General features: G+C 41.4%; 2 protein-coding genes across 3 annotated transcripts in view; both read right to left on the bottom strand.

Annotated features, from left to right (window-relative positions):
* cwf19l2 (CWF19 like cell cycle control factor 2) overlaps nt 1-11,764 on the bottom strand; it is a gene marked incomplete at its 5' end in the record, with an annotated part of 15,951 nt that extends 4,187 nt beyond the window's left edge. Inside the window, 13 exons of one of the 2 annotated variants that reach the window (XM_084019154.1) lie at nt 1-35; nt 199-327; nt 2,549-2,650; nt 3,664-3,772; nt 5,608-5,833; nt 6,001-6,676; nt 7,079-7,197; nt 8,831-8,924; nt 9,251-9,370; nt 9,599-9,709; nt 9,906-10,025; nt 10,621-10,731; nt 11,672-11,764. The exon at nt 1-35 is cut by the window's left edge and continues 103 nt beyond it. In XM_084019154.1, coding sequence (XP_083875280.1) covers nt 1-35; nt 199-327; nt 2,549-2,650; nt 3,664-3,772; nt 5,608-5,833; nt 6,001-6,676; nt 7,079-7,197; nt 8,831-8,924; nt 9,251-9,370; nt 9,599-9,709; nt 9,906-10,025; nt 10,621-10,731; nt 11,672-11,764 — 2,045 coding nt within the window. The remainder of the gene's footprint in view (nt 36-198; nt 328-2,548; nt 2,651-3,663; nt 3,773-5,607; nt 5,834-6,000; nt 6,677-7,078; nt 7,198-8,830; nt 8,925-9,250; nt 9,371-9,598; nt 9,710-9,905; nt 10,026-10,620; nt 10,732-11,671) is intronic. The other variant, XM_084019155.1, reaches the window with a different exon arrangement.
* Nucleotides 11,765-12,294: 530 nt separating this feature from the next.
* alkbh8 (alkB homolog 8, tRNA methyltransferase) lies at nt 12,295-24,636 on the bottom strand (the record flags this gene model as incomplete). Its single annotated transcript, XM_084019159.1, has 12 exons — nt 12,295-14,865; nt 15,040-15,189; nt 16,862-17,136; nt 17,336-17,496; nt 17,768-17,874; nt 22,001-22,071; nt 22,789-22,893; nt 23,088-23,183; nt 23,295-23,426; nt 23,631-23,731; nt 23,845-23,978; nt 24,499-24,636. The coding sequence occupies 12 exons, from the start codon at nt 24,634-24,636 to the stop codon at nt 14,095-14,097; spliced, it is 2,241 nt and encodes a 746-aa protein (XP_083875285.1). The 3' UTR covers nt 12,295-14,094.
* Nucleotides 24,637-25,448: the final 812 nt, after the last annotated feature.

Below are 25,448 nucleotides of genomic sequence, written 5' to 3'. Positions count from 1 at the left end.
TAGCGCACACGCTCCCCGTCAACATGGGTCTCTATCTGAAGAGAGAAGGAAAGAGGGGAACGTGAGGAAAGAGACCAGGAGAGACGAGGTCGTGAACAGGTGAATTCACTCAAAACGCTTTGGGTTTATCTTTGGAAAAATGTCCCATCCTGCCGTCCTGTCATGTATTTTTCTACATTAATTTCACTCCCTCTTTACCGATTTCTTCTTCCGTCGTCCTCCGTGGGGCTCCTGGGGACCAGAGGGGGCGTTGACTGGCCAGGCGCGACCTGAATGGTCTGTTCTGAACAGAAGGACTTCCTGGTCTTCACTTGAGCGACCTGTGACCTAAAAAAAAAAGACAAAACACAGATGGGTAATTTTCACTTTTTTGGATATGTATAGCAATGAAAGAGAAAAACAGTATTCCTAAACAGTTTATTTTATGTATTCACCTTCTGGCATTTACCACGCATGTGAAGAAAGAGGAGAATACCTCAACAGTGATGGTCAATGATGTAATAGTGCAAAAATGTCTGCGAGCAATGCCAGGCCAAGAATGCTAGATTTGTTGATCATATTTAACATGGATGACTGTATCAGGAAAGGAGGACATGGATTAACATATCCATGACTGCTGTGAAGAAGAATATGTTTGAGAACGTATGTAGAACCCTTTGGAAATTGTTACAAGATCTGACTTATCAAAAACGTGAGTGGTAAATCTTTTAATGTCTGCACTGTTTTTTATTATTGCAAATCTGTTTTTATTCTCATTGTCTTTCTGTAATGGATTTTAATTTTGCCTTTATTTTCTTTTAATTCTTATATTTTTTTCACTTTATTGTATGACATGTTATGATGTGAAGCACTTTGAGTCTGCCTTGTGTATGAAATGTGCTATCAAATAAAGTTGCCTTGCCTAGAATATTCTGATAAAACTCAACACGGGTCCATGTTTTTCATAGATCAAAATATTTGCTAATTATGAGGAACTGATGTTCGAGTTGCATAAAGACTGATGTTCGACCTGACAGGTCGAGAAAGACAGACAGGAAAAAAAACACAGGCCGGGAGTAGCAGAGAGGACGGGATGCAGTCACAATAAGGTTAAACTGGACTGTCAAAAACAAAATGATAGAAGAGAATAGTTTCCCTCTCCGGTCAACACATGTAGGCCTTTCAAGGCTCCATTCAGTGAAAATATGAGCCAGACAGGCGGCAAAAGTCAAAACACTAAATAGTGAAGACAAGCCAAAAGTCTTCTATAACAAGACAGATTGGAAGGATCTCCATGGAGTGCAAATCAACAGCACTCCAACTCAAGCACCTCTCAGCTGATGAGTGCACTAAAACCTAAGAATTATCACATTTTCTCAGAAACGTGTGGAGGAATTCAGTCCGGTCTTTTAAATTGGACCCAACAGGCTTCGGGGGGTTGAAGCCGGCCTGATTTGCAAATGATGATCTACTGTGCAGGTTAAATAATTAATAACAGCCTGCTTCCCATGTGTTTATAAAAGTTGTCTGGAGGCTGCTCGTGTCGGAAATAGGCCTCCATTCATTTCTGCATGCATATGTGTGTGTGTTTGTGTGAAGCCATACAAGGCATTAGTAATCCCAAAGACAGGAAAGCCAATATAATCGCTACTGTCTCCCTCTTGATCTCTCATATGTATAAAGGAGGGGGGGGGGGGCACTCTGAATGACCCCTGGTGAGAGAGTGTCGTCAGCATGCTGAAAGACATTTGTTTCCCATTAGGGTCAGCTCAAATGCCAAACAGGAGCCGTTTCCATACAGGCAGCAAGACGTAAGAGCCAAGAAGCAAAGAGACTTCAAACAAACAAAATCCTCTTAAAAAGCAGTCACACGTAACGGCAGAGAGTTTAGTTTTGTCTGAAAACGAGTACGTGAGGCACAGCGAGGGATGGATGCTGCTGCAACCTACTGTGTGTGTGTGTGTGCGTGTGTGTGTGTGTGTGTGTGTGTGTGTGTGTGTGTGTGTGTGTGTGTGTGTGTGTGTGTGTGTGTGTGTGTGTGTGTGTGTGACGTTTAGAAAAGATATAGCCCTGCGTGTTTGGATTAGCATTTAGACTATGGGAGGGGAAAAAGAAGCAGACACATCTGACGGAGACAGATGCACCGTGTTTGTGCGTGGCTGAGTAGATATATATCATAGCTGTGCATTTCTGAGTGCATGTGTTAACATGTGTGCATGATTTGAGAGTGGGTATATATAATGTATGGGACTGCACGTGGAAATGTGAAAATCTGCAGTGTTTATCAGTGTGAGTATAGAAATGAGTACAGGGGGGAACCGCTACTGTGAAACAGGAAGTATTTAGAACTCATCTTTTTTTAAACTTCTGTTTTTGGGGGAGAATTTTGGTCAGTTTTGAATGAAATTCTTTAAGAGAGATGTTGAACTTTGTGGCAAGTTTAGAGGGTGTACATCGTGGTGCTGTTGAATTGTATTCTGATATGCTGTGAGCTGTTTCTAATAGCTCGTGGACACTAGTGACATTAGCTTGACAATGAACACGTAAGACACAAATCGCATTAACAGACCTGCTGTGATCGAGCGGTTTCTTGTAGCTTCTTTCGGGCGTCGTGGCTCTCTTTGGCTTTGTGTGCTGCATCCAGCTGTGATCTCAGCTTCTCAACCATGGCCTGAAACATGCACACGCACACAACACTACAATCAGTCAATACTGTTGTAAACAGGTTTTTTTTAAACAAACAATTTGGTTACATGGTGTTAAAGGAAATATAAGATGAAGATATATTCTCTGCCTTTTTTTCCCTTTTAAAAACGACAGAAAGCCAATAAAAATGAAGCCTAACAGATACGTTGAAAATCGGATATTACCAGCTGTTACTGGATTATCATTCAATACTTATGTTAATAGAAATTGCCATCTGTAAATAATTTATGAGCTGCTTTTTATTATATAGCTATAGACTATTTTCTGAATTCAAATGTCCATTCTTTTCTCTGGTGTTTTTACAATCTTCACAAGGCTTTGAGGCTGAACACTGAAACTACAGGACTGAGAGAGAAAAAGCACACAGAACCTCTTATGGCATGATGACAGATAAAGATACCTTTATGTCGAAGCCAAAAAAAAGGCAAGTGCACGACTCTTACAGGCACTTAACACACAGACACACACGCTTTGTCGTATAGGGAGATGCTAGATGTCAGGTTCATAACACTTTGAGAGAGTGTGTGTGTGTGTGTGTGTGTGTGTGTGTGTGTGTGTGTGTGTGCAGTGTGCCGTAAGTAAGTGTGTGTGGAACATACAGCTCTGCAATACTCAATTAGAGATCCCAGTAGCACACTTTGCATTGACACGTGCAGACAGACGGAGTGGGAGTGAAGTACACAGCTCAATGAGTGCTATAAATCAATAGATCCCCTCATGCGCCGTTAAATCTCCCCAAAGTGTCAAAGTGTTGAGAAAAGTAAATCCAATATATAGGAATACAACGAGGAGGAGGGATGCACCGATCCGACTTTTCCAGTCCTGTTACCTTGTAATACCTGGGCTCTGTGTATGGGCTTATTCTGAGTGCTGATCCGATACTAGTGTTTGATTCATTTAAATATAAAGTGTGTCTTTTGGACTAAGTCTGTCCTACAAGTGTTTAATTAGCCCGGTTCAGTGACACAACCTACATACCGTGTTGCCCATAATCTCTGCCTTCACCAGTTTGGCTCCCAGTTTGTTCATCTCCTCCTCTGACAGCAGTGGAAGCTCCTCCTCTTCCTCCTCACTGTCACTCTCACTCCTAGGTTAAACACAAAGAGGAGATTTTGAAGGGCGGACCCAAACAGAGTCATGTCAACCACAATATGCAACCAATAGTAAACATTTTAAATGAAACACATCTGTCCAGTTTCATGATCACAACCAGCAGGTCTCCATCTCGTTTCCTCCAGATTTACTTTGAACAACAGGATTCTTCAACACCAATCGTAGCCCTAAACCCTCTAATGAGAAACGGATTTGTGAAGTTTTTAATTTAACCATTTAGCTGTTTTATTGTGAGCCCTCACGCTGTTTAGCTGTTATGATTCATTTGAGTTTTTGTGCCCCCCACCGGAGATCATTACAGCCTCGCCTCGGAGGATCTGAGCTGCAGCCTGGGAAGCACCGTTCTAGGCTATTACACTTCTCATAGCCTCATTTCATTCTGCTGCCACGCTGCAGACTCATTTCATGCTGCAGGGGTTCTGGGTGCTGGTTTACCCAAACAACTTAGCGTAATGAGGCACAACACAGAACAACTAAGAAGGCTTTACAAAGCAGCGATGCTCCGACATGTGGCTACAACGGTGCTATATGTTGAACTGCCATAGGTAAAACTATCTATGAGGCAATCATTTCACGCAGTTTAAAAGAGTTTCTGTGCTATTAATTGTTGTTGCAGTTCAGTGTCCTTTAAATGAGACCGAATATTCATGTACTCTATGTTGGCAAAAGGAAAGGTATGAGATAAACATGAAATGTAGAGAGTGACAGAAATGTAATTAAAAGAAAGAACATGAGGAAAAGGACCTGTACTTTAAATATTTAGTACAGCAAATAATATGTGAGGGAACTCAACTTGATTGACTGATGGTTGATATCTAATAGGGCTGCAACTAACGCTTCATAGATGATTAATCTCTAGGTTGTTTTCTCGATTCATTGATTTGTTTTTTGGTCAATTCGGAGATATTCGGTCTACTGTCATGGAGGAGTAAACCAATTAGTCATTGCAGCTATAATTATCGATAACACAGAATTTACATACTGAGATTCTGGTTAAAGCATAAACAGTTGAGACTAAAGGCAAAGGACTTTGTTCAGAGCTTACGTCTAAATGTCTGTTCGACTGTCTGACTAAATATAGTGCTTTAGACACAAAGACAGCTATTAAGTCAGAAATAGTACAGATAAAATATGAGTTGCAGAGTTCAGAGCCCGAGGGAGTTTGGGAATATCAAGACTAATGTTCAGAAACAGATAAGGACTCCAACAGCTCTTGCAGTACCCATGAAACTAATCAAGTACATATGTGAAGAGACAGCCATGTTTTATGGGAGGGATTACTGTCTCTGAGGAGGTTGGCAATGGGAACACATTAACATGACCTAACACCGATTGATGCTTTTATGTCTTTAAGTTCCATTAAGTTTTGTGTCTGTGTGTATTATCTATCAAACATGTAACCCAAAATCTACACAAGCTGCCAAAAGGACATGATGATTAAATATGCCTCATTTGTAATTTTCTTCCACAAGGAATGAGGAATCTATTCCCATTCCATAAAGATGATTTGTTTTACTTTGAAAGTCACCATCTCTGCATTTTTGGCTTTGAACTGGAAATACCGCAAGAACCTCCACAGAAAAATATGGGCTCAAGCCTCAAAATGTGTATGTAGTACTGAATCCCAAAGGTAAAACTAATTATTCCCAGGATGAGACTAAAAGAATTGAAATACAGGTTGCAATGGTTTAAAGGTCGGTTGCTAAGAGGTTTAAAGATTGTGATCGTGGGAAAAATAAACACTGGGAATGATTAATTCCAATAAACACGGTGGATCCACCTCATTTAGTAAACCTTCAACGTTCAAACCTTGTTGTCGTCACGGCGACTTTATCAACATGCAGACCATCTTGGGGAGTAATCACAGTTTTCCCGGGATCCCTCTCTTCCTCCTGTGGTGTTTTTTTAAAGCTGGCAGATTCCTGGGCAGGAACTCCCTGCCTTCTATTACATGGACCGGAGTCTTCATCGTCAGAGCTGGGTTTCAGGAAACCTGTGGATGGCCGTGCTGGAGGACGACGACGCTCTGGAGCTGCTGCACAGGAAAGAAATGACAACGCCTGTTAAGTCTTCCGAGACTCTTGGTAAGTTCTTTCCTAATTCGTGTTGTTCTTTTTCAAGATTAAGGGTGTGAGGTTTGATCCACATGTGTGCAAAACTTGACTCAGTCATCTATTAGAAAAGGCCTCGACATCAACTCACCTTCACCAGGGTCATCATCCTCTGAGGGTTTAAGGAAGCGGCTTTTAAGTGACCCACCAAGAGAGGGAGAACTTTGACTCCAGTTTTGCCCAGATGATGATGCAGCACTTTTTCTATTTCTTTCATGATCCCTATCTCTGTCTCTTTCATTGTCCCTTCCTCCATCTCCCTCCCTATCTCTGTCTCTTCCTCCATCCCTCTCCCTGTCCCTATCTCTGTCTCTTTCATTGTCTCTTCCTCCATCCCTCTCCCTGTCCCTATCTCTGTCTCTTTCATTGTCCCTTCCTCCATCTCCCTCCCTATCTCTGTCTCTTCCTCCATCCCTCTCCCTATCTCTGTCTCTGCCTCCATCCCTCTCTCTGTCCCTATCTTTCTCTCTATACCCGTCTCCATCTCGACCTCTCTCTTTCCCTCTGCCTCGATATCCTCCCCTCTCCTCTCCTCTTCCAGTACGGCATATCTCTCTGTCTGCGGGCGACGACTCTCTTTCGCTTTCATTTCTCCTCCACCGATCTCCCTCTGCCCCGTCTCCATCTTTTCTCCTCCATCTCTCCCTGACCTCATTCCCTCCTCTCCTCCACCCGCCTCTCTGTGTTCTGTCTCCTTCTCCTCCCCTGCTCTGTCCATACACAGCTTTCTCAGCATCTGCAAGTCTTTGCTGAAATTCTTCCATTGACTGTAAAAGGAGAAATACAAGACATATTAAAACGCTTGAATGCATTCTCAGGTTTTGTATATATCCATATGTTACATTTGTTGTATAACATCCAGCAGGTTACTTTGACATTTTAAAAGGGTTTTGTCGCTTGCCCTTTCGTGTGGTCTACTCTAAAGATGCCTGCCATATAGTTTAAGAGGAATCTGCTTAGTTAAGTCAAACAAACAGCTGACTTTTGGCTTTGCTGGCTTCCTTATTAGCCTCCCTTATGACTTTCCACTAGCATTAACTACTGTAAAATAAATATCGACACTGTGTCATTTACCTAGTGGATACTATTATAAAAGTTGTTCAACAACAACATCAGACAAACACAAATTGCGATTATGTGAGTGCTGCCAGCGTGCCATCAGTTCTCACTCCGTATCTCTCGGCCACCACGTCATTGAGGCTGCGCTGCTGCCTCTCCGCCTGCTCCTTCATCCTCTGGTAGCTCTTCCTCAGCCAGCTCAGACCTGCATCATTCACGACTTGTCCTCCTGAGAACCAGGGGACAAAAACACAGTTACGAAGAAGCACCTACAAAAACTCTACTTGTTTGTGCCATTTCACTCATTCTGAGCCTCCAGTGAGTAATTCTTCTTACAAGCATATCAATGTTAATATGAATTACACCCGAGATGATGAATATAAGGTAATCAAAAGAGGGATTGAAACCGTCTATGTAGAAAACATTAAATTCAGTACTACTGGTTCCTGACATATAGACTGGCGTCCTGTCCAGGGTGTACCCTGCCTTCCCCCAATGATAGCTGGGATCGGCTCCAGCCCCCCCGCGACCCTGAATACAGGATAAGCGGTAGACAATGGATGGATGGATGGATGGATGGATGGTTCCTGACATCATCTGAATTGACATTAAATAACCAGACTGATATGTTTCAAAAACGGTTAATTAAGAAGGTGGAGGAATTGGAAAAGAATGTGAGTTTATGTTGCTTGTTGTGAAAAGCTGAAAAATAAATCGAATCGCTTTGCTTTTGTTACTCCACTTCAAGCTGCACATCATTAATTTGGATTTATCCTGGGGCTGACCACATGTTGCCTGATGTGACTGGCTTTTTTATTAAACTTGTTTTCTGAGCAGAAACAATTGTATGCAATGCTGTTTGCATGAGCTTAGTTTTCCTTGCTGTTAAAATAAAGCTTACAATAGAGAGGCCATGCCAACTCCAGAGGGAATTGTACTTCCTGTGTAGAGATAAGAGACACATGCACACCTGCGTTTGCTTGTCAGCTTAACGCAGCTTACTCTCTGTCTGTCTGTCTGTCTGTCTGTCTGTCTGTCTGTCTGTCTGTCTGTCTCCCTTTCCCTTAAATCCCCAACTCAGAAGCTTTTCTGCTCTATCTGTTCACTAATTCTTCTGTCAACCCCCCGTTGACTTTTCTGCAAATTGTATTCAAGTCACTCTCTGATTTGAAAATTAAATACTTTCAGCACAGCAAAACTGTGGGGGGGGGGGGGGGGGGGGGTCTAGATGGTATCCAACGATTTGTGAACCTCTCACAAGATGGTTCCGGTTAGGCTTTGACTGTGAATAGTTAACGTTAGGCAGCGAGTCTTGCAAGTTTTAGTTATATGTGGTTTACCATCTAGACGACTTCCCCATGGGAAATGGATGAAGCTGCTACACAGACTGCCCTGTGACAGACCTTCATCTCATTTCGAGCAGAACTGACTGTCAAGACATAATAAAGCAATTTTTTTTAAGCAGAAGTTTCTATTAATATCTATTAAAACATGTAAACCACCAGCACAAATAACACTACAATGGATAAGAAGTCCTTAAACTGTGCAGAAGTGAAATTTAAACATCTACAATGACAGCTGTGTAACTTAAAGACATTTTTTTCTACTTTTTTCCTTCACTAGATGGTAATGGTAAAGCAACTCTGGTCTACTAAGGAAACTTTCACAGACACTGATAGTTCTGCCTCTTCTTCAATGGATTTCTGTACTTGAATATTGAAAAATGAAATCAATAACTTCCATTTGGAGTGAAACTTCATACTGAGGTTCTGAGATCAAAAGATGTTTACTGTGTTTTTAAACAGCTGAAGAATGTTATGCTATTTGAAACCTCAATAGAGTCAATCTATCTCTGTTATTACCCTTGTTTGCTGCAGTACCAGCCATCTCCTCTGGGGGCAGACCACTTCCTCCATCTTTCCAGTATGGGTTTAGCTCCAATTTGTGCAAACCAGCCTGAGGGAACCACAAACACATATACTTCATCATTTCTGCATACTGTCAATAGCACAACAGGGGCAAGAAAGCTAAAAGTCCTGACAAAAACACCTGCAGACAACAATACATACATACACACACACACACACACACACACAAGTCACAGGATAGTGCTGGCCAACCGGCAGCACCCCCTGTTACCTTGGTAACCACAAAGCTGGTAAAATGAGAAAAGACTGACTGGCACAGTGTTTTCACGCACGCACACGCACGCACGCACGCACACACACACACACACACACACACACACACGCACACACGCACACACGCACACACGCACACACCTGTTCAATGGCCTGAGCCTTTGCCCTCTCTTCTTCTTTCAGTCGCTCTTTTTCAGCCCTCTTCTCAGTTGTGGATGTCGTTTTCATTGCCAGGAAGTCAAAGGTCATCCATTCGTCTCTCTACCAGACAGAGACAGACAATGTGTGAGGTTGAACAAAGAAAAAGAAAGATATATAGATTGAGTGAGTGAGTGGTGCCATTACTGCCCGACACTTGTGCTCTATTTATTTTTTTTACTCAGCTCTACTGTGGAAAAAACAACTTTATTATTGTCTTTTAACTTAATATTTATTGCACGAAGAGAGACTAAATAAAGCATTCAGTATCTGACCAAGTTAGAAATTTACCTCGATATTCTGTGCTGCGCTGAGGTTGCTCTCTGAAGACTTGGACTCATCAGGTTTCTGCCAGGCTTTAGCAACTTGTGTTTGAGCCTCGACCCACTCATCCCCCGAGTGCTGACACATAGAGAAAGGGGAAAATGATGATGAAGACAGAAAGCAGTACGAGAGATTATCATATCCAAACAAACAGATGGAAAATAGAAATATATAAATAATTTTACCAGTTTAGCAGGATTCACTGGCACTATTCAGCTGTTAAGTTGAGACATTGATTAAAAGAATCCTGCAGTGAAAAATAACAAAGATTCACCTCTGAGCTGTCATTGGAGCCATCTTCTGCCGTCTCTCTCTCCTTTTTGGACTTCTTCTTTTTCTCCTTTTTCTTTTTAGATTTCTTCTCTTTCTTCTTCTTGCTCTTTTCCGAACCGTCCTGTAGATTTTGTGCATTTTTCATTGGTTACTTTCTTGTTTGTTATCAAGATGCAATACATTCATGGAGTCAGCCCTCAATCACTTCATTTGTCTCCACTTAGGGGTGTGTTTCACAAAAGTATGATTGAGGATTGACACCATCATAGTTGTTGACTTAACTCAACGTCTATCCTCACATTCACAAAGATACATGAACTCTGACATATGCATTTAACCCATCCTAAGCATTAGGAGCAGTGATCTGCTGTAAAGTGCAGGTAAATGGGGCTCAGAGGCAAACTACAAACCTTGTGGTTAAAGGTTGAGCTACAGCCACCATAATCATCAATATCAACAAGATCTTCCCCTTTCTCCACTGTGTAACTGCTTGAATATAAATCATAACAGCAGTGAAAGGGTACACACATCTTTGATATAATTACACAATACTGTGATCAACAACAATGTTCAAAACTATAGAAGTTGGGTAACTACTGAATCATGTTGCAGAGTGGCAGCATAGCCATTCATGTTTGGAGGTATAGTACAGTTATGAATTGGAGAATTTATTGCACTACAGTGATTATTGAGCGGTGTAAACCTTTATATCTTACTTCTTCTATCTCCTGCAGCCTCTGGTTGATCTCAGGGAGCATCCAAGTGTCCTCACCTCTCTGCCTCTTCAGCTCCTTCCTCCTCTCTTCCTTCTCATACTGCTGCTTGGCCTGAATGACACAAAGGAAATTAAAGGGATTAATAGGAATATAAATTCAGGTGCATTAACATTTGCATTTTCAGACATGTCTAATCCGACTCTGTCATATGGATTCCCTTCATTGTAACGTTATTAAAATCTACTTCTATGTCACATCTTTCTGTCCCGGGTCAGGGACCACCATCTCAGATGCTCTTCCTGACGTTTGTGATTTATGATAATAGCCTATATATGATATGAGTTATGATTTACAACTAACAATTTAAAGCAGCAATGGCAACGACACTGAAGAGCCAATTCCTCTTCATATCCAGCAGAATGAATCATGCCCAGCTTCACTCTTTGCTTTGGGCCAGTTCAAGCACAGATGATCCGGGCAGATAACGTGATTACGGCCTTAATGCTCATCTACCGGAAGCATCATTTGTCTGCCTCATCTGCTCTGTGTATCACGCAAACACAGCTGCGCAGCAGAACGATAACGCACGGCGACATACCTGTGTACATATGTGATTACAACAACGAGCCTGTCCTTTTGTTTACACTGGGAGGGGGACAGCAGGTGTTACGTCATGGTCTGCATGGCTGCGACCACAGTCGCATGTCTCCTATCTGCCACAGCAGTGTTTGCCCTGTAATTTCCTGCCTGCAGTTTAACAGTACCCGCCTGCCCAGGCACAGGGATTATCAGGTTAATGTGAAGACACACAGGTAGTGATAGCTTTCCGGGAGATGGGGAGAGACACCATTTATACCACGTTAAGGACATTTCTGCAACAAAAATGTGCTTGTGCGCCGCTGAGCGTATTGGTAAATAACGTTGACTAGCCGTTAGCCTGCTTAGCTTGTTATTCGAACTAAACGGTTATGATTTAAGTATAATCTGACGCCAATGAAGCTAACATCGGATTACTGATAGAGTTGTTCTCTACCAAGCGTACAGTTCGTACCTTTTCTACCGCCTCTTGTCGTGCCTGTCGTTTATTATGCTTTCTTTCTTCGATGCTGTTGGAACTCTCAAAACCGACTCCCTGCGACGCCATGACACTGTCGTCAATGTTTTCTTTGAGTGTCGTAAAGCGCCACCGTTTACGTCAACCAATGATTTGTGGTTTCTGTAGTTCAAAGGCACCACCACATGCCAAACCATAAAAAACACTATTTCTGACATAACTGACATGACCAATTAGTAATAATCTAATTCATTATAGCAAGTGGAGGAAAAAATAAGCCCTTCTTTGTTCTCAAATAATTTCTCTGCACATAAAAAATATGTATGATGTATATGAGAGACAGCACCATTAGTAGAATACAACTATGCAGATTAACAAGTACTCCGGGCTTCTGTGTGGTGTTTGTCATTTCTGTTGTCTCTCCCCGTCGGGATGGGTACTCTCCAGGTTCTGTTTCCTCTAGACATACAGGTCAGGTTCATTGACACTAAATTGCCCATAAATGTGAATGTGTCCCATATGTAGTGTAACAGCCTGCATTCACAGATTATAAAACAACAAGGGATAAAAAGTAATTATCATTTTCCCATTACATTGGTATTTTATTGCATGTAAACCTGCTGGAAACAGGACAGTAAACCCAGTTATAGCACAGGATGTGCTAGCTTGTAAATGTACCAGGTAAATGTGTAGGACATGGTGATATGGCCTATATGCAAACATTACACTTATCTGTGTCAAGGGCAAAACCAATTTGCCTCAGGGGGTATTGCAATCTGTAGAACCAGTATAGAACACAAATGATGTATATGCAAAGACACAGTACACACAGTAGCAGTAGTAATCTTATTCCATAACCACTGGTATTGATATGATTTTATAGCAACCTAAAAAAAAATACACTGTGGCACCTACATACCTTTATTTGTATATAGAACCAACATTTATTTGATTCCATTACATCCCTCCCTGGATATCACTAATGCACCCGGGAAGAAAGAAGTACATATTATTATTACACAGTATAATCATATTTTGACTCCTGTGAGCTGAATATTTTAATGGATTGTAGCCCGTTAAATCAATGTTCTATACCTGGGGGAGAGACACCTTTACTTTTTAATCATCACTCCAAACGTCAGGCAACAACCTCAACAACAATACATGCATACAAACACACACATTATTGTACATGGATCTACGAAGGATGTCACACGCACACAGATCACACACACAGACCACCTTAATCAATAAACCATCTCTCACCTTAACACCACAGTGTGTTTGTGTAGGTCCTGGAAGACTGAGGAACCATGGGGGTAATTTACTAGGAGCCGCTGACCCATTAACAACCTGCCACAGAAGGGCTACAACAAATAAGCACACTACACTCCGCCGCCATCAATACCCCATTATCCCTCAATTTATTGTGTCTTTACAGCAATCTTTAAAAAAACAAATGTCTTGTTAATAGAGTGTAGTGTAAACCTGTGAGTGCAAGAAAGAGTGATAACATCTTAGTTGATGCAGTTGTTGCATCAACTGTACAGCAACACAAAACAAATTTACACCATATATAGGTTGTGCACAAGTTCATTTTCAATAAAATGGTACTTAAATTAGTGATTGTATGGTTCAAGAAACTGCTATAAGTGCATTAAAATGTGAAAATTAAACCTGTATTCCCTTTTCTTTTCAGTCAATGCATACAAACATGTCTGTCTACTCTACTGACAAAATGCATTTACCCTGACTATGATGTAAAACAAACGAACAGCTGCACATTAACCTTATTAATACATGTACGAAGGCATGGCTTGGAGAATAATCTATCACCGTGGGGTGCTTCCTCTGTCAGACACATTTTTTAAAAAGAGAAAATAAGAAATTCTGTTTCTTGAATGTGACCAACACCCCCCACAGCCTGAAATGCCACACCACACATGAGCCCTTTTACTTGAAAAGGTCAGGTTAGTAACAGCTCAGTGAATTCAGGGCAGACACTGAGATCAAAGACAGTGGCAGAAATAACGTACTGAGATAACGATTATTATTGGCGATCCAGTGTACAGTGTATGCACTCTGGAAGAACCTTGTTTGTACCATTGGGTTACAAAAGACCAGAGTACATTCCCAACCTGTGTTATTCAACATCCTCCGCAAACTAGCTTTTTTCAGTAAGCTGCATTTATTTATTTTTTTAGCAAAAGTGGACTGCAGGACATGTAATTGTCAAAGCTTTATAGGAGCAATACAAGTAGAAAGCAATAAGGCAAGCATTTTGTAAAAGCATTACATTTATTTCAATTTTATTTATGTAAACAAAGTAAAGGATCCTTTAATTTAGTCTTTACATTGAATAACTTCTCTTGTTCAAATATGTCTTTGTAGCTAAATTACTATAAAGTCTCTGTGTCAGTTCACCTCCCCATGTCCTTCTCTACTATAACACACCAGTTTCCCTGATCGTGGTAGCTACTCTGCACTTTGACGCCAGCCTCCTGCCCACACAGCTGCTCCAGCTCCCCTTGCTGGAACACGTGGTAATAGCGGTGAAAAACAGGCGCTGGGCTGCTGTCGGACTCTGACTTTAGAGTAGAACTGGAGGTCGGACTAGGGTCGCCACTTGCATTGGGTTCAGCCTGTGAGCTGTGCGTGGCAACACTGGTGTCAAGACATGATCCAGAAGACATGCTGGAGTCAAAGCCTGGACCGGGGTCAGGTTTACAGTCCAAACCGGCTACGGAACTTGAATTATAGGTTGAGCAGGTGTTACCGGAAGTCTTTTTGGACTTCTCTCTCCTTTTATCTTTCTTCCCACCCTCTCCTGATTCTTCATCCACCCGTTTTTTCCCCTCTTTCAGATGCCAAGGAACCAAAAGGTCCTGGGTGTTGAAGGCTGTGCGGTTGGTGTGCACACTAACAGTCGCATCCTGTATGTCGTCTACAGGCCTGTAGTTGTCTTCTAATTGTTGACTGGTATGGATCCTTGATTCCCCGTCAGGTTCCTGGCTGCCTTCTGGTGTGTCTTCACTGTGGTCGTGGTTCTCAGGATGCTCCTTGTTCTTGTCTTTGAGGTACTTGGACCTCTGCTTGTTGTACTCTTGTTCAAAAGCCCAAACGTAGATGAGTGCTCGACCTCCAGGCTTCAAAAGTCTCACCAGCTCCCTCACTGCTGCCAGCCGACGCTCCTACAACAGACAAGCACACACACACAAACAACTTATTTGATCATTTCTATCACATATTCCTATGTAACCCCCAGAAATGAGCTTTTATTTTGTGTTGTCTTTTCTACATCATGTCGAAGCAAGTTTATATTTATGAATAAATAAATGATGAGGTCACCATGTGTATATGTGTACCTGTGTGGAGAAGTGGTGTATGACAGCTATAGAGATGCAGGCATCACAGGAGGCTGTTCGCAAAGGGACATTGAGAGCATCAGATACAAACGCCTGGAAACCCCTCTCTGCACAGATTTGGACAAGAGCGCTGCTACGGTCACAGCCAACCTGACAAGAGACAAAACACACACAGATTAATGAGCATACATAATCACTCACAAACAGGAACACAGGTACAGAAGAATAGAGGGCTCTAAATATGTACGACATTTGAACAAGACCACGTGAAAGTCTTATTTTCAGTTGAATGTAGGGAAGCATTCTTCATTTTTAATTTCACTCATTTAAGTCGATGAGATGAGACATAGAGATAGATATAATACAGGGAATGAGGGGAAGTTTATAGAAAGGTGAAAGAAAAACAGACATATGCAGTAAGCTGGAAATAAAGGGGGAGAAGAAAGGAGGGAGGGTATTGAATGGTAGTAATTATCATTTTTAAAACGTTCTGTCCCAAGGAGCAATTCAATAAATCTTCTAATAACCTCCACCCGACAGAGATGATAAGAGATGGTGGGAAAAACAGCATGCATGCTTAATCTGTTACTGACATACAACACAAAGCTTTTTCATTGGAAGAACGTGAGAAGGTAAGATGGAAAATTTAGAGATGACAAATAGAAAAAGCAGAGGAAATTAAAGTAATTTAAGAGAGAAAAAACCAGCAAGATTCAACTCAGAAAGTTGGAGTGTGCGACGGCCTGCGTGATCACGGTGTTCTCAGTCAAGATTTATCACGGTTGCGTTCTGAGTCGAGATAAGCTGCTTACACGCACCTCCATATCCCAAATATGAACATCCCAGTGTGCATATCCAGGGTACTGAGAATGTAGGATATTGCCATGGAAACTGAGTTGATACAAACAAAGACAACCAGCAGAAATCACATGACCTCAGCACCAAGGATATCATCCCTTTTCCCAGGGGTTATTATTTGTTGTGCCTTTAGTTTATTTTCAATGAGACATGATGTTTACACTTAAGACAACTTAAAAACAAACTAGCTACTAACTGATGACAGAAATAGATTTCCTTTCATATGACTGGCTGTAGAACCAAAGCAGTAAACATGTGACCTGTCAGACAAGGAGGTAAATAAAGAAACAGCAACTTCCTGCCTGAGGAAAATGTAATGATGCAAATCTTTGAAACTACGCAATAGAGACTTTATTTAAAAGGGATGGTTCAACATGTCTGGGCTTAGAGTATATGCCTTATTTTATGTCTAAAAGTACAGCACTGGAGGTGGAAGAAGTTTATCCATTGTTGTCTTTACATTGTTTTTCATTTTCGTTTGTGTATGGATTAAATTAACAAGATACAATAATATTAGGGACATCTTAAAAGGTTTCCTCTTGGGAGTCATATCACTTCTGATCTCACTATCTGAAAGAAACTAAATATATATTTCATAGCCTTACCAAAACATCTTTCAATATTTGCATTCAAGCCGGGTTTGCAACGAGGACCAGCCATGTGGCCTTGTGCCCAGAACCCCTAATTGTATCTGCGAGTGTGAAGAAGCACCAGAGTTCTACCTCATTCGTTTGCCGCCTCCACTGCAACCGATTTGCTGACTGTATGTGAAATGCCTGCAGCTATGACATGTTTCTGTACATCTTATACATAAATGACTTTGGAAGTTACATGGCACTTTACAGTGGGGGATAATCGAAGAGGCAGTAGCCATAAAAACAAAACGTAAAAGGAAATTTCCCCACGGTGATCTCTGAAGTATCATAGAATTATAGACATTATGGTAATACAGGATGACACTCACCGCAATCACCTCTGGGTTGACACCCAGGTATTTCCCATTTCCACAGCCCACATCAGCCAGCACGCTGCCAGGCGGGAGTGATGACAGGAAGTGGCAAACGCGAGGCCAAGGGGTGTGGCGAGTGCTGCTGAAGTGGGAGGCGATGGCGTCGTATACCCGGTGTACGTACTCCTCCTCCAGAAGGGCTGCGTCGGCATGGCAACTGGGTAGTGCGGGAGGATACGGCGGAGAGGTTGCTGAGGGAGCTCCCTGACTGTCACAGGCAGAAGGGAAGGCTGGAGAGGGGGAGGAGAAGGAAGAGTTCCATCACACTGTAACCCATTAATACACATTAGAGGTGGTCATTCTCAGAGCAGAATTTAGCCTGAAGAGGTTTTACAGCCTTAAAAATGTGCCTCTTAACACTGGTTGTCTAACATCTGGAATGATGGTGAAAACCAGTCTCCTATCACCAAACACACCATGCTTTCTCACCACAGTCGCAGGGTTGATATCTGATCTTGCGGAAAGTGAAAGAAGTGCGGGTGCCCCTCTTGCTCAAAGTGAGATTGCTGGGACTCCTGAGGTCAGGCGTCGTATGAGCAGGGAATTGTGGGTCATGGGTTGGCACCGTGTCAAACTTCCGAGGAGTTATCCTGAGAGAAGATAAGAGCAGTGGTTGACTATCATAAACAAACTGATAGCAGCTCATCTGGTACATTTATGGACTTTATGTGAAGACAAGAAAATGTGGATGCGACCAGCTGTTATCGGTCCATTGGTTTCATGTGTGCAAGAATTAAAATGTTCTTGACTACAATGGAATGGAGGGAAAAAAGACCTGTCACTCCTCTGGGAATCGACCTAAAGCACAGCCAGTGGCAACCTTTGTGGGGAGACTAATCCAGCTGACACAGTCCGACTCACCCATGTGTCCAGAGGTATCTGCTCTCTCCCTTCATCACCAGGAGGCTCCGTTCCGGCAACACCACAGAAACCAGATGACCATCGGGATGACGGAACTCCATCACCGTCTGCATTTAAAATAATAACATTAAGACCACTCATATGAACGCTGAAGAAATCAAACACACACACAACTACCCATTTCTCTAAAAGACACGGCAGAGACAAACTGTAGACCTCATAAGGTCAGTATCGATGCATCCCTCCTTATTATTCTGGAGCTGCAACAGCCTTATGGCTGCTGTCAATCAGTATCAAACCTCAATACTTTAAGTACCAATTAATCAATCAACATTGATTGAATTCTCTGTCTTATTTACCTACACCCTCCAATAGGATATTGCCGGATTTAGTTACTAGTTTAATTATTTTTCTTGTTTATTCTCTTGTGTCCATTCAGGCCATGTTTGTAAAACTGTTTGCTTTGTGACAAATGGTATCGCATTTACATACTCTGATTTGTCAATAATCCAGTATCCAGTGTGTATCAAATTGATATTGTTCATGCGGTATAATATGGGGTCAGTTCAGTCTCATTAATAATGAATGCACAGAGAAGGATTCTCAAATGTATTTTGTTATTTATATATAAATGACTCTCTTCTCACAAATACATTTCGTTTTAAATAAATGTCATATAAATCCATAAATATATGAATTGAAAAAAGATTTGCAAAATGTATTTGTATGTTGTTACATTTATATACAAACTGTTCAACTTGAATTTACAAGACGCTTTTCATTTGTGAACTTGTTTGCATTTGTTTGTGGATTTTTGAGACTCTCCTGACGTGGCTGGATTCACACATTTTCAACAAGGAACTCTCTGTATCCAATTTTGCGTTGCTTTTCGGTAAAAGAAATAAGAACAAAAAGTATTTTAAAAAGTGATTTTATTCTCTCTCTAGCCAACGTTAGCTTGTTTGTAGCTAGCTAAATCCATTAGCTAGCTAACGTTAGCTAGCTCTTATAGTCAGCACTTTGAAACCAATGTAGTAAGCAATTTACCTATTAGTTATTATGGTTTGCTACAACAGGTAAGCTTTAGCAAGCAAATGACCGATACGGTTATGTTTTCTGATGTTAGTAGGATCATATTATGCTAGCTAAGTTAGCTTATGATTCGTTGTCTAAAAGCATTATGGCTAACTAGTTAGCTAACGCAAATGCCCAAAATGCGCAGAGAAAAAGCTGTGCTCTGGCCATGTTGAGATACCCCTCGTGGGAATGCAGTCATGTGATTGGCTGAAAACAAGGGAGGCATCTGATTGGCTACAGAGAGTTCCTTGTTGAAAAAATGCATTTGTGAATCCAGCCACGTCAGGAGAGTCTCAAAAATCCACAAATAAATACAGACCACTTCACGAACAAATGCAAACAAGTTTACAAATGAAAAGCGTCTTTTAAATTCAATTAACAGTTTGTATAAATGTAACAACATACAAATACATTTTAGATGAAAATGTTGAATTTTTTTAATTAATATATTTATGGATTTATATTACATTTATTTAAACCGAAATGTATTTGTGAGAAGAGAGTCATTTATATATAAATCACAAAATACATTTGTGAATCCTTCTCTGGGCATTCATTATTAATGAGACTGAACTGACCCCATATTATAACGCTGAATTAGTTGTTGAACAAATGCTGGTTCAACTACCTGTTAGTTTGTTTTCTCATAAACATCAACTATTATAAAGCTACCACAGAGCTGTAACATTAATTAATCAAATATGGAAAAGAAACAATTCCAAATATGAAACCTTTGTTCCTTTAACTTAACAGTTTTAAGCAAGTCACCCAGAGGAGAGACAGACACACACAGACACAGACACACACACACACACACACACACACACACACACACACACACACACACACACACACACACACACACACACACACACACACACACACACACACACACACACACACACACAGCAGAAGTATCTCCACCCAGCGTTGGTGTTTGATCCTGATGTTTCCTTACAGCACATAACAGCATGAGCTCTGCTGGGAAATTACATCTACACAATTTCAAACTGCATTGCTCCAATTTCTGACAGCAGGAAAATTGGATTTTGTGAAGGAGAGACGTGTGTGTGCGAATGTGTGTGCGTGCGTGTGTGTGTGTGTGTGTGTGTGTGTGTGTGTGTGTGTGTGTGTGTGTGTGTGTGTGTGTGTGTGTGTGTGTGAGAGTGTGTGTGTGAGAGAGAGAGGGAGAGTGAGAGAGAGAGAAAAAACAGCCAACCGTTTGTGTATGATTGTGAGAGAACGATGTACATGCAACACCGGCAAATTATCTGGTCTTTGCCTGAAACCACAACTGAATAGACAGGACTGTCCTGTTCCCATCTGAGGACTATTGGCCAATCAATGAAACCGGTGGAATGTGACTAAATCGATGTCGATGCTGCCAGCTACGCTTTACTACAAGACTGTTCATCATTCACACACACACACACACACACACACACACACACACACACACACACACACACACACACACTGAATGATCGGATCACAGTTGGATTAACTTGTCGGCCCAGGGATTAAGAAAATACTAACAAAACCACAGTAAATAAGAATGACTCCAAATCTCCAGTACACTGGGTTAATCATACGGAACTGTGTGTGTGTGACAATTGATTGGTGTTTATCTACTGCAGTCACCCTGCAGAGACTAAACTGGCATCCCAACAGTAGGGGACACAATCTAGTCCCACCTTGAATAGTCAAGGACAAAGCCACAGTCTAAAATGAAAATCTGCATCTGCCCTGTTTATGAATTGCTCACAAATGACACCTCTCCAAGAGTCATGAGCTGCATATTGTAACAATTAAAGGCCACAGTGAGCATGATTGTGACCGTATATAAATGTCAGAGAGAGTGAGAAAGAAAATAATGAGATGTAGCAAGCAAGGTGAGTGATCAAACCCCAGCAGAAAGACAAATATCTGAAAGCACCATGATTCCATTAACAACCCGCTTTTTAACTTTTCATTACCATCTTGTGCTAAAATGTGAAAACTTTTTTAGTTTTTTACGACCAACACTTTCACTTTTTATCTTCATATCCATAACTTTCATTTGAATTATTGATGAATGCACCTTGAGCCCCACTAGTTGATATTGGCGAGACAAGCTGGCTGAGGAATTGTATGGCTGGCTACATAATCAATAAGAAAGATTTATTATACACATATCACGTACTTGCTAGGCTATCAGTACAGCATCACTAGAGACAAAGCCACAGTTAATTAATTGGCAATGTTTCGATCCTGCTTGGGTCTTCTTCAGGTCAAAATGCTTTGTTCAGTCCAAAACTCCAGGGATGCATCAGATCAGTCCAATAATAACCGATGGCATGTCGTCCCTTACAAGACTTCTGTTAAAACAGCTTGTGTTTTCTAAGTCATGCGATCTCTACTCGACCCTCGACCCTCAGAGCAGAAATCAGGGTTTTGAGTCGGCCTACAAGATGGCGGACCAGAACGACTTCTGGTTCTAGCGAGGATTGGGGACCGATGGAAATATCAAATAAGGCACTTGGGATGTATCCCTGGTCACAGTAGACATATTGAATTTATTTACCAATTTCAACCATCGGGGTGGTCTAAATTGCTCTCACCCAATTTTTGGATGAATGATCCCCTGTGGATATACCAAGTACGCAGTGTTTCAGGACTGCTAAGAGTAGAAAAATGTCTCATAATGTTAGTTCCCTATAAGTAGCCTGTTTTGAAAAGAATGTCTTTCCTCTAAAAACCTACAAGGACCACAATAAACTACAGATGACATTTCCATGATCCATTATGGTCCTGTTGAAAGTTTATTGCAATTTTATGAGTATCTCAATTGCTGCCATGAACATTTAAATTCGCCATTAATCATGATGTACACCAAATGAGTTTTTTGGACATCCTCGAGAAATGTGAGGGAGGGACATGTGTATCAGACCTTAGAAAGTGTTGGATAATTACAAACACCAGGATAGCAAAGCATGAATCCGGACCAAGGATTAGCGTAACCTGATGTCACTGCATTTCAGGGAGATAAATTACTCAGTGGCCTCTCTCAGATACACTGGCATGTCGACAAAGACTAGTTTCAATCAAGATAGAAACACAGTTAACTGGAGGTTGTGAAAAATGTTTCTGTCACACAATGATGGACTGACTTCTTACCTTTGTCCCTAGGCTCAGTGACAGAATGGTGTCCTCAAAGGCAGAGTGAGTGTCAACGTGAGGAGGGATGCCTGAAAATATTGTAAAATGCACATGTAGAATTAAACAGTCAGACCAGTCAAAATGCATCCCGGTTCTTTAAGTGTTTAGTTTCAACGTGTTAGTTGGGTTTATGTTGGACACCATCAAACCCCTCATTCAATGTAATAATAGATTTGATATTATTATGTGTTTTCTTTCAAACTTTCATCATCCCTCATTGATGTATTTTGGAAGGGTTCTGCTGCCACCTTGTGGTACAATTCCATAAAAACGAAATGCATGCCTACATTTTGGTAGAACATTCAACGGAGTGGCTTTATTATCCACAGGTTCTGACTTTCATACATTGCAGCTACAGCATCTGAAATAAATAAACTAACCGATGTAAATTAAAACCTTCTGTATTTCTATCTTTCTGTGGTTCCCACAGATATCTGCAAGGACCCCTCACCACTCTATGTCTGTTTTCAATCCTTGCAGCTCACCAGATAATATGGTTTATGCTGAGAATCCATTGTTCCACCAAATATTGATTCTTGAACGTCTTCGAGGTGAAAAACATTGAAATCTTTGTGATTTATTCATGGGTGTTTTAATAACGTTGTATATATTTTCTGTTTTGACTAGCTGGTATTTCCTCCACACGTGGTCATGTTTGTTTGCATTGTCTTGATGATGAAGCTTTGAAACGTATCTGAGTTTGTGGTTATAGTTCAGTCACTGGAGACACAACTTGAATAACTCACCCTGTCCAGACTTATACTGGTTAACAGTCAGCTGGTCTGGCATTACGTTGATGTGTTTGTTCTTCACACACCGCTCCAGAACAGGCAGACACTCCTGAGGAATACCTGAATAAACACACACACACACAAGCAGAAGCAGTCAAAGTGTACTATCTGGTGGCACACTGTCTAATACATGAGCTATAGGTGAAAATAGAAATATGGAGATATATTAGTTTCTTATAATTTATAATAAACTAGGTATATCTCCCAAAAGAGCACATATATATATATATATTTATTTTAAAAGGCAAGCTCACCTGCAGCTAATGGCTTGTCCTTATCCACGTTGTTGTTGTCATAGCGAAACTCAAAGCCATAATGTTTGACTCTTCTATGCTTCAGAGCTTTTTGAGCTAAAAGATATTAGTTTGCAAATCATGTTATATTTCTTGCATCTCTTATCTTAAATGTACAGAATAATGACATCTTATTCAGGAAACAAGAAGTTCTACATAGCATCTCACCAGTGACATCATCATTAGTAGACAACCAATCTATGGCAGCGAGCAGCAGAGCCTCTTCCTCCAAAGAAACAAATTCCTCGACCAGGACTAATCCCTCGGGCAAAGGAACGGATGCCTCCTCTTTACAGGTTACTGTATACACATTAACAGAACAAATTATAAAGATCACACTACTATAAAAGTTGGTTTCTCATCTGACTGGACTTCCAGAGCATAAAGCACACACACAAATCAAATGGTTGTCCTTGGTTATCCAGCTTATGCTTCAAACGACTATAGCACAACCTACAGTCATTTTTGTTTGAATATGTGGGTGTAAATGTTTAAGGCGAGTACCTGAGTCGACATAGCTGAGGTAGAGTGTGACGCTGTTCTCTCCACATTGAAGTTTCTCCCCATTGAGGTGGGTGTGGGCTTTCCGAGCACTCTCTTCAGATCTGAAAACAAATAACAGCGTTGTGAGTTTTCAAACAAAATCTTCCATAGAGGTTTTAAACGGTTTAGAATAACTTCCTGGTGTGATATAGTATAGTGCATGCAGCACCGGTACCTGAATGTCACAAAAGCGTAGGGCTTGTCAGGGTGCATGATCAGTGTCTCCAGCTCTCCCATCTCTTTCAGCGCTGCAGACAGCTGCTCTCGACTGACACCGTTCCCCAGGCCACCATTGGCAACCACCAAACTCTGCAGAAGAGACAGAGGTAGACTGGTTGGTACAGGCCGGTTTAACCACAAAAACTACTGGAAACAATCACATCCAAAACAAGCTGACCACTGTCTGAGATATCACTGTATTGAACTCTCTTCCACTAGGCTGTCGGTCTGCAGAACACCTCGCAGTCATCCAACGCTCAACACACACCGTAGTCCACATAAACAATGTTTTATAGTTTCTTACTTTGTCTGCTTTCATGTCTTGTTCTACGTTTAGTGGCTTTATACTCTGATTGAGCCTGAAGAGATGTCAGTTCATGTTAACTTTATTATTCACTGTTGAAACGTTGTTATACTATTTCCTTATAATAACTCCATACGGTCCAAGATACTCCTACAAAGTATTTAACTGACATGAGCTGGACATCAACATTGAATTGTATTTATAGCCTAAAATCAGTCTAGCAGCCAGCAGCTACATGGTAGCTAACGCCCGCTTCGCTGCCTGACAGCTGCCACTTCCTGTTTATAAACGTTTATTTCCTGTTACCTTGGTAGAGTGCGGTGCTGTACTGATGCCTTCATGTTTGAGCAACGTGTGACTGGCTTTTAGCTGTTTACGAAGAACTTTTTTGTCCTCCTTACTCCGCCTGACGGCTTTCACGTTGTTTTCCACACCAGCGTCCATGGTACGTCATTTTATTTTGTCCGGGTGCAACACGCGTCAAACGCCACACGACGTTCCCGACGATTCCACCCCTGGGAGAAAGATGGTTTAAAGGCATCCGTGGATCCTTTGAACACCCCTTTCAGATCAAATATGTACATGTAAAAGCGGAAAAAGCACAAGAGGATCTCATGACACAACGACGGCTGTGTCCCACCAATCTGTGCAATGTAAAGCATTTCATCCTCTTTACTCCTCTTGACACACAGCAGCATCCACGATACGTCATTTTATTTTGTCCGGGTGCAACACACATAAAACTACCTCTGTTTGTCAGCCTTATAAAGGTCTGCTCAGCTTCAGTTTCACTCCCTCTGGTTGTGTATTCTTTTGTTGTTGTTTTGTCTCATACTGCTATTTATTTCCTCGTATAGGCTATAATTCAGCAGGAACATATTGTTCTGTTGTGGCATATATGTATACTGTGTATACATATATATGTATACACAGTATATATATAAAAAATCTCCTTCTCACCCCTGGTGGGGTGGTATCTGTGTCATCCTCAAGCTCGGGTCCTCTACCAGAGGCCTGGGAGTTTGAGGGTTCTGCGCAGTATCTTGGCTGTTCCTAGGACTGCACTCTTCTGGACTGAGGCTTCAGATGTTGTTCCTGGGATCTGTTGGAGCCACTCTCCCAGTTTGGGGGTTAGGCCTACTGCCCCGAGTGCCCCCACTACCACGGGGACCACGCTAGCCTTGACCTTCCACATCTGTTCCAGCTGCTCTTTCAACCCTGGGTACTTCTCAATTTTCTCATGTTCCTTCTTCCTG

The sequence above is a fragment of the Eutrigla gurnardus genome (assembly GCF_963514095.1).
Source record: "Eutrigla gurnardus genome assembly, chromosome: 10".
In the NCBI taxonomy this organism is placed as follows: Eukaryota; Metazoa; Chordata; class Actinopteri; order Perciformes; family Triglidae; genus Eutrigla; species Eutrigla gurnardus.
This window is presented reverse-complemented; position numbering and strand designations above follow the sequence as displayed.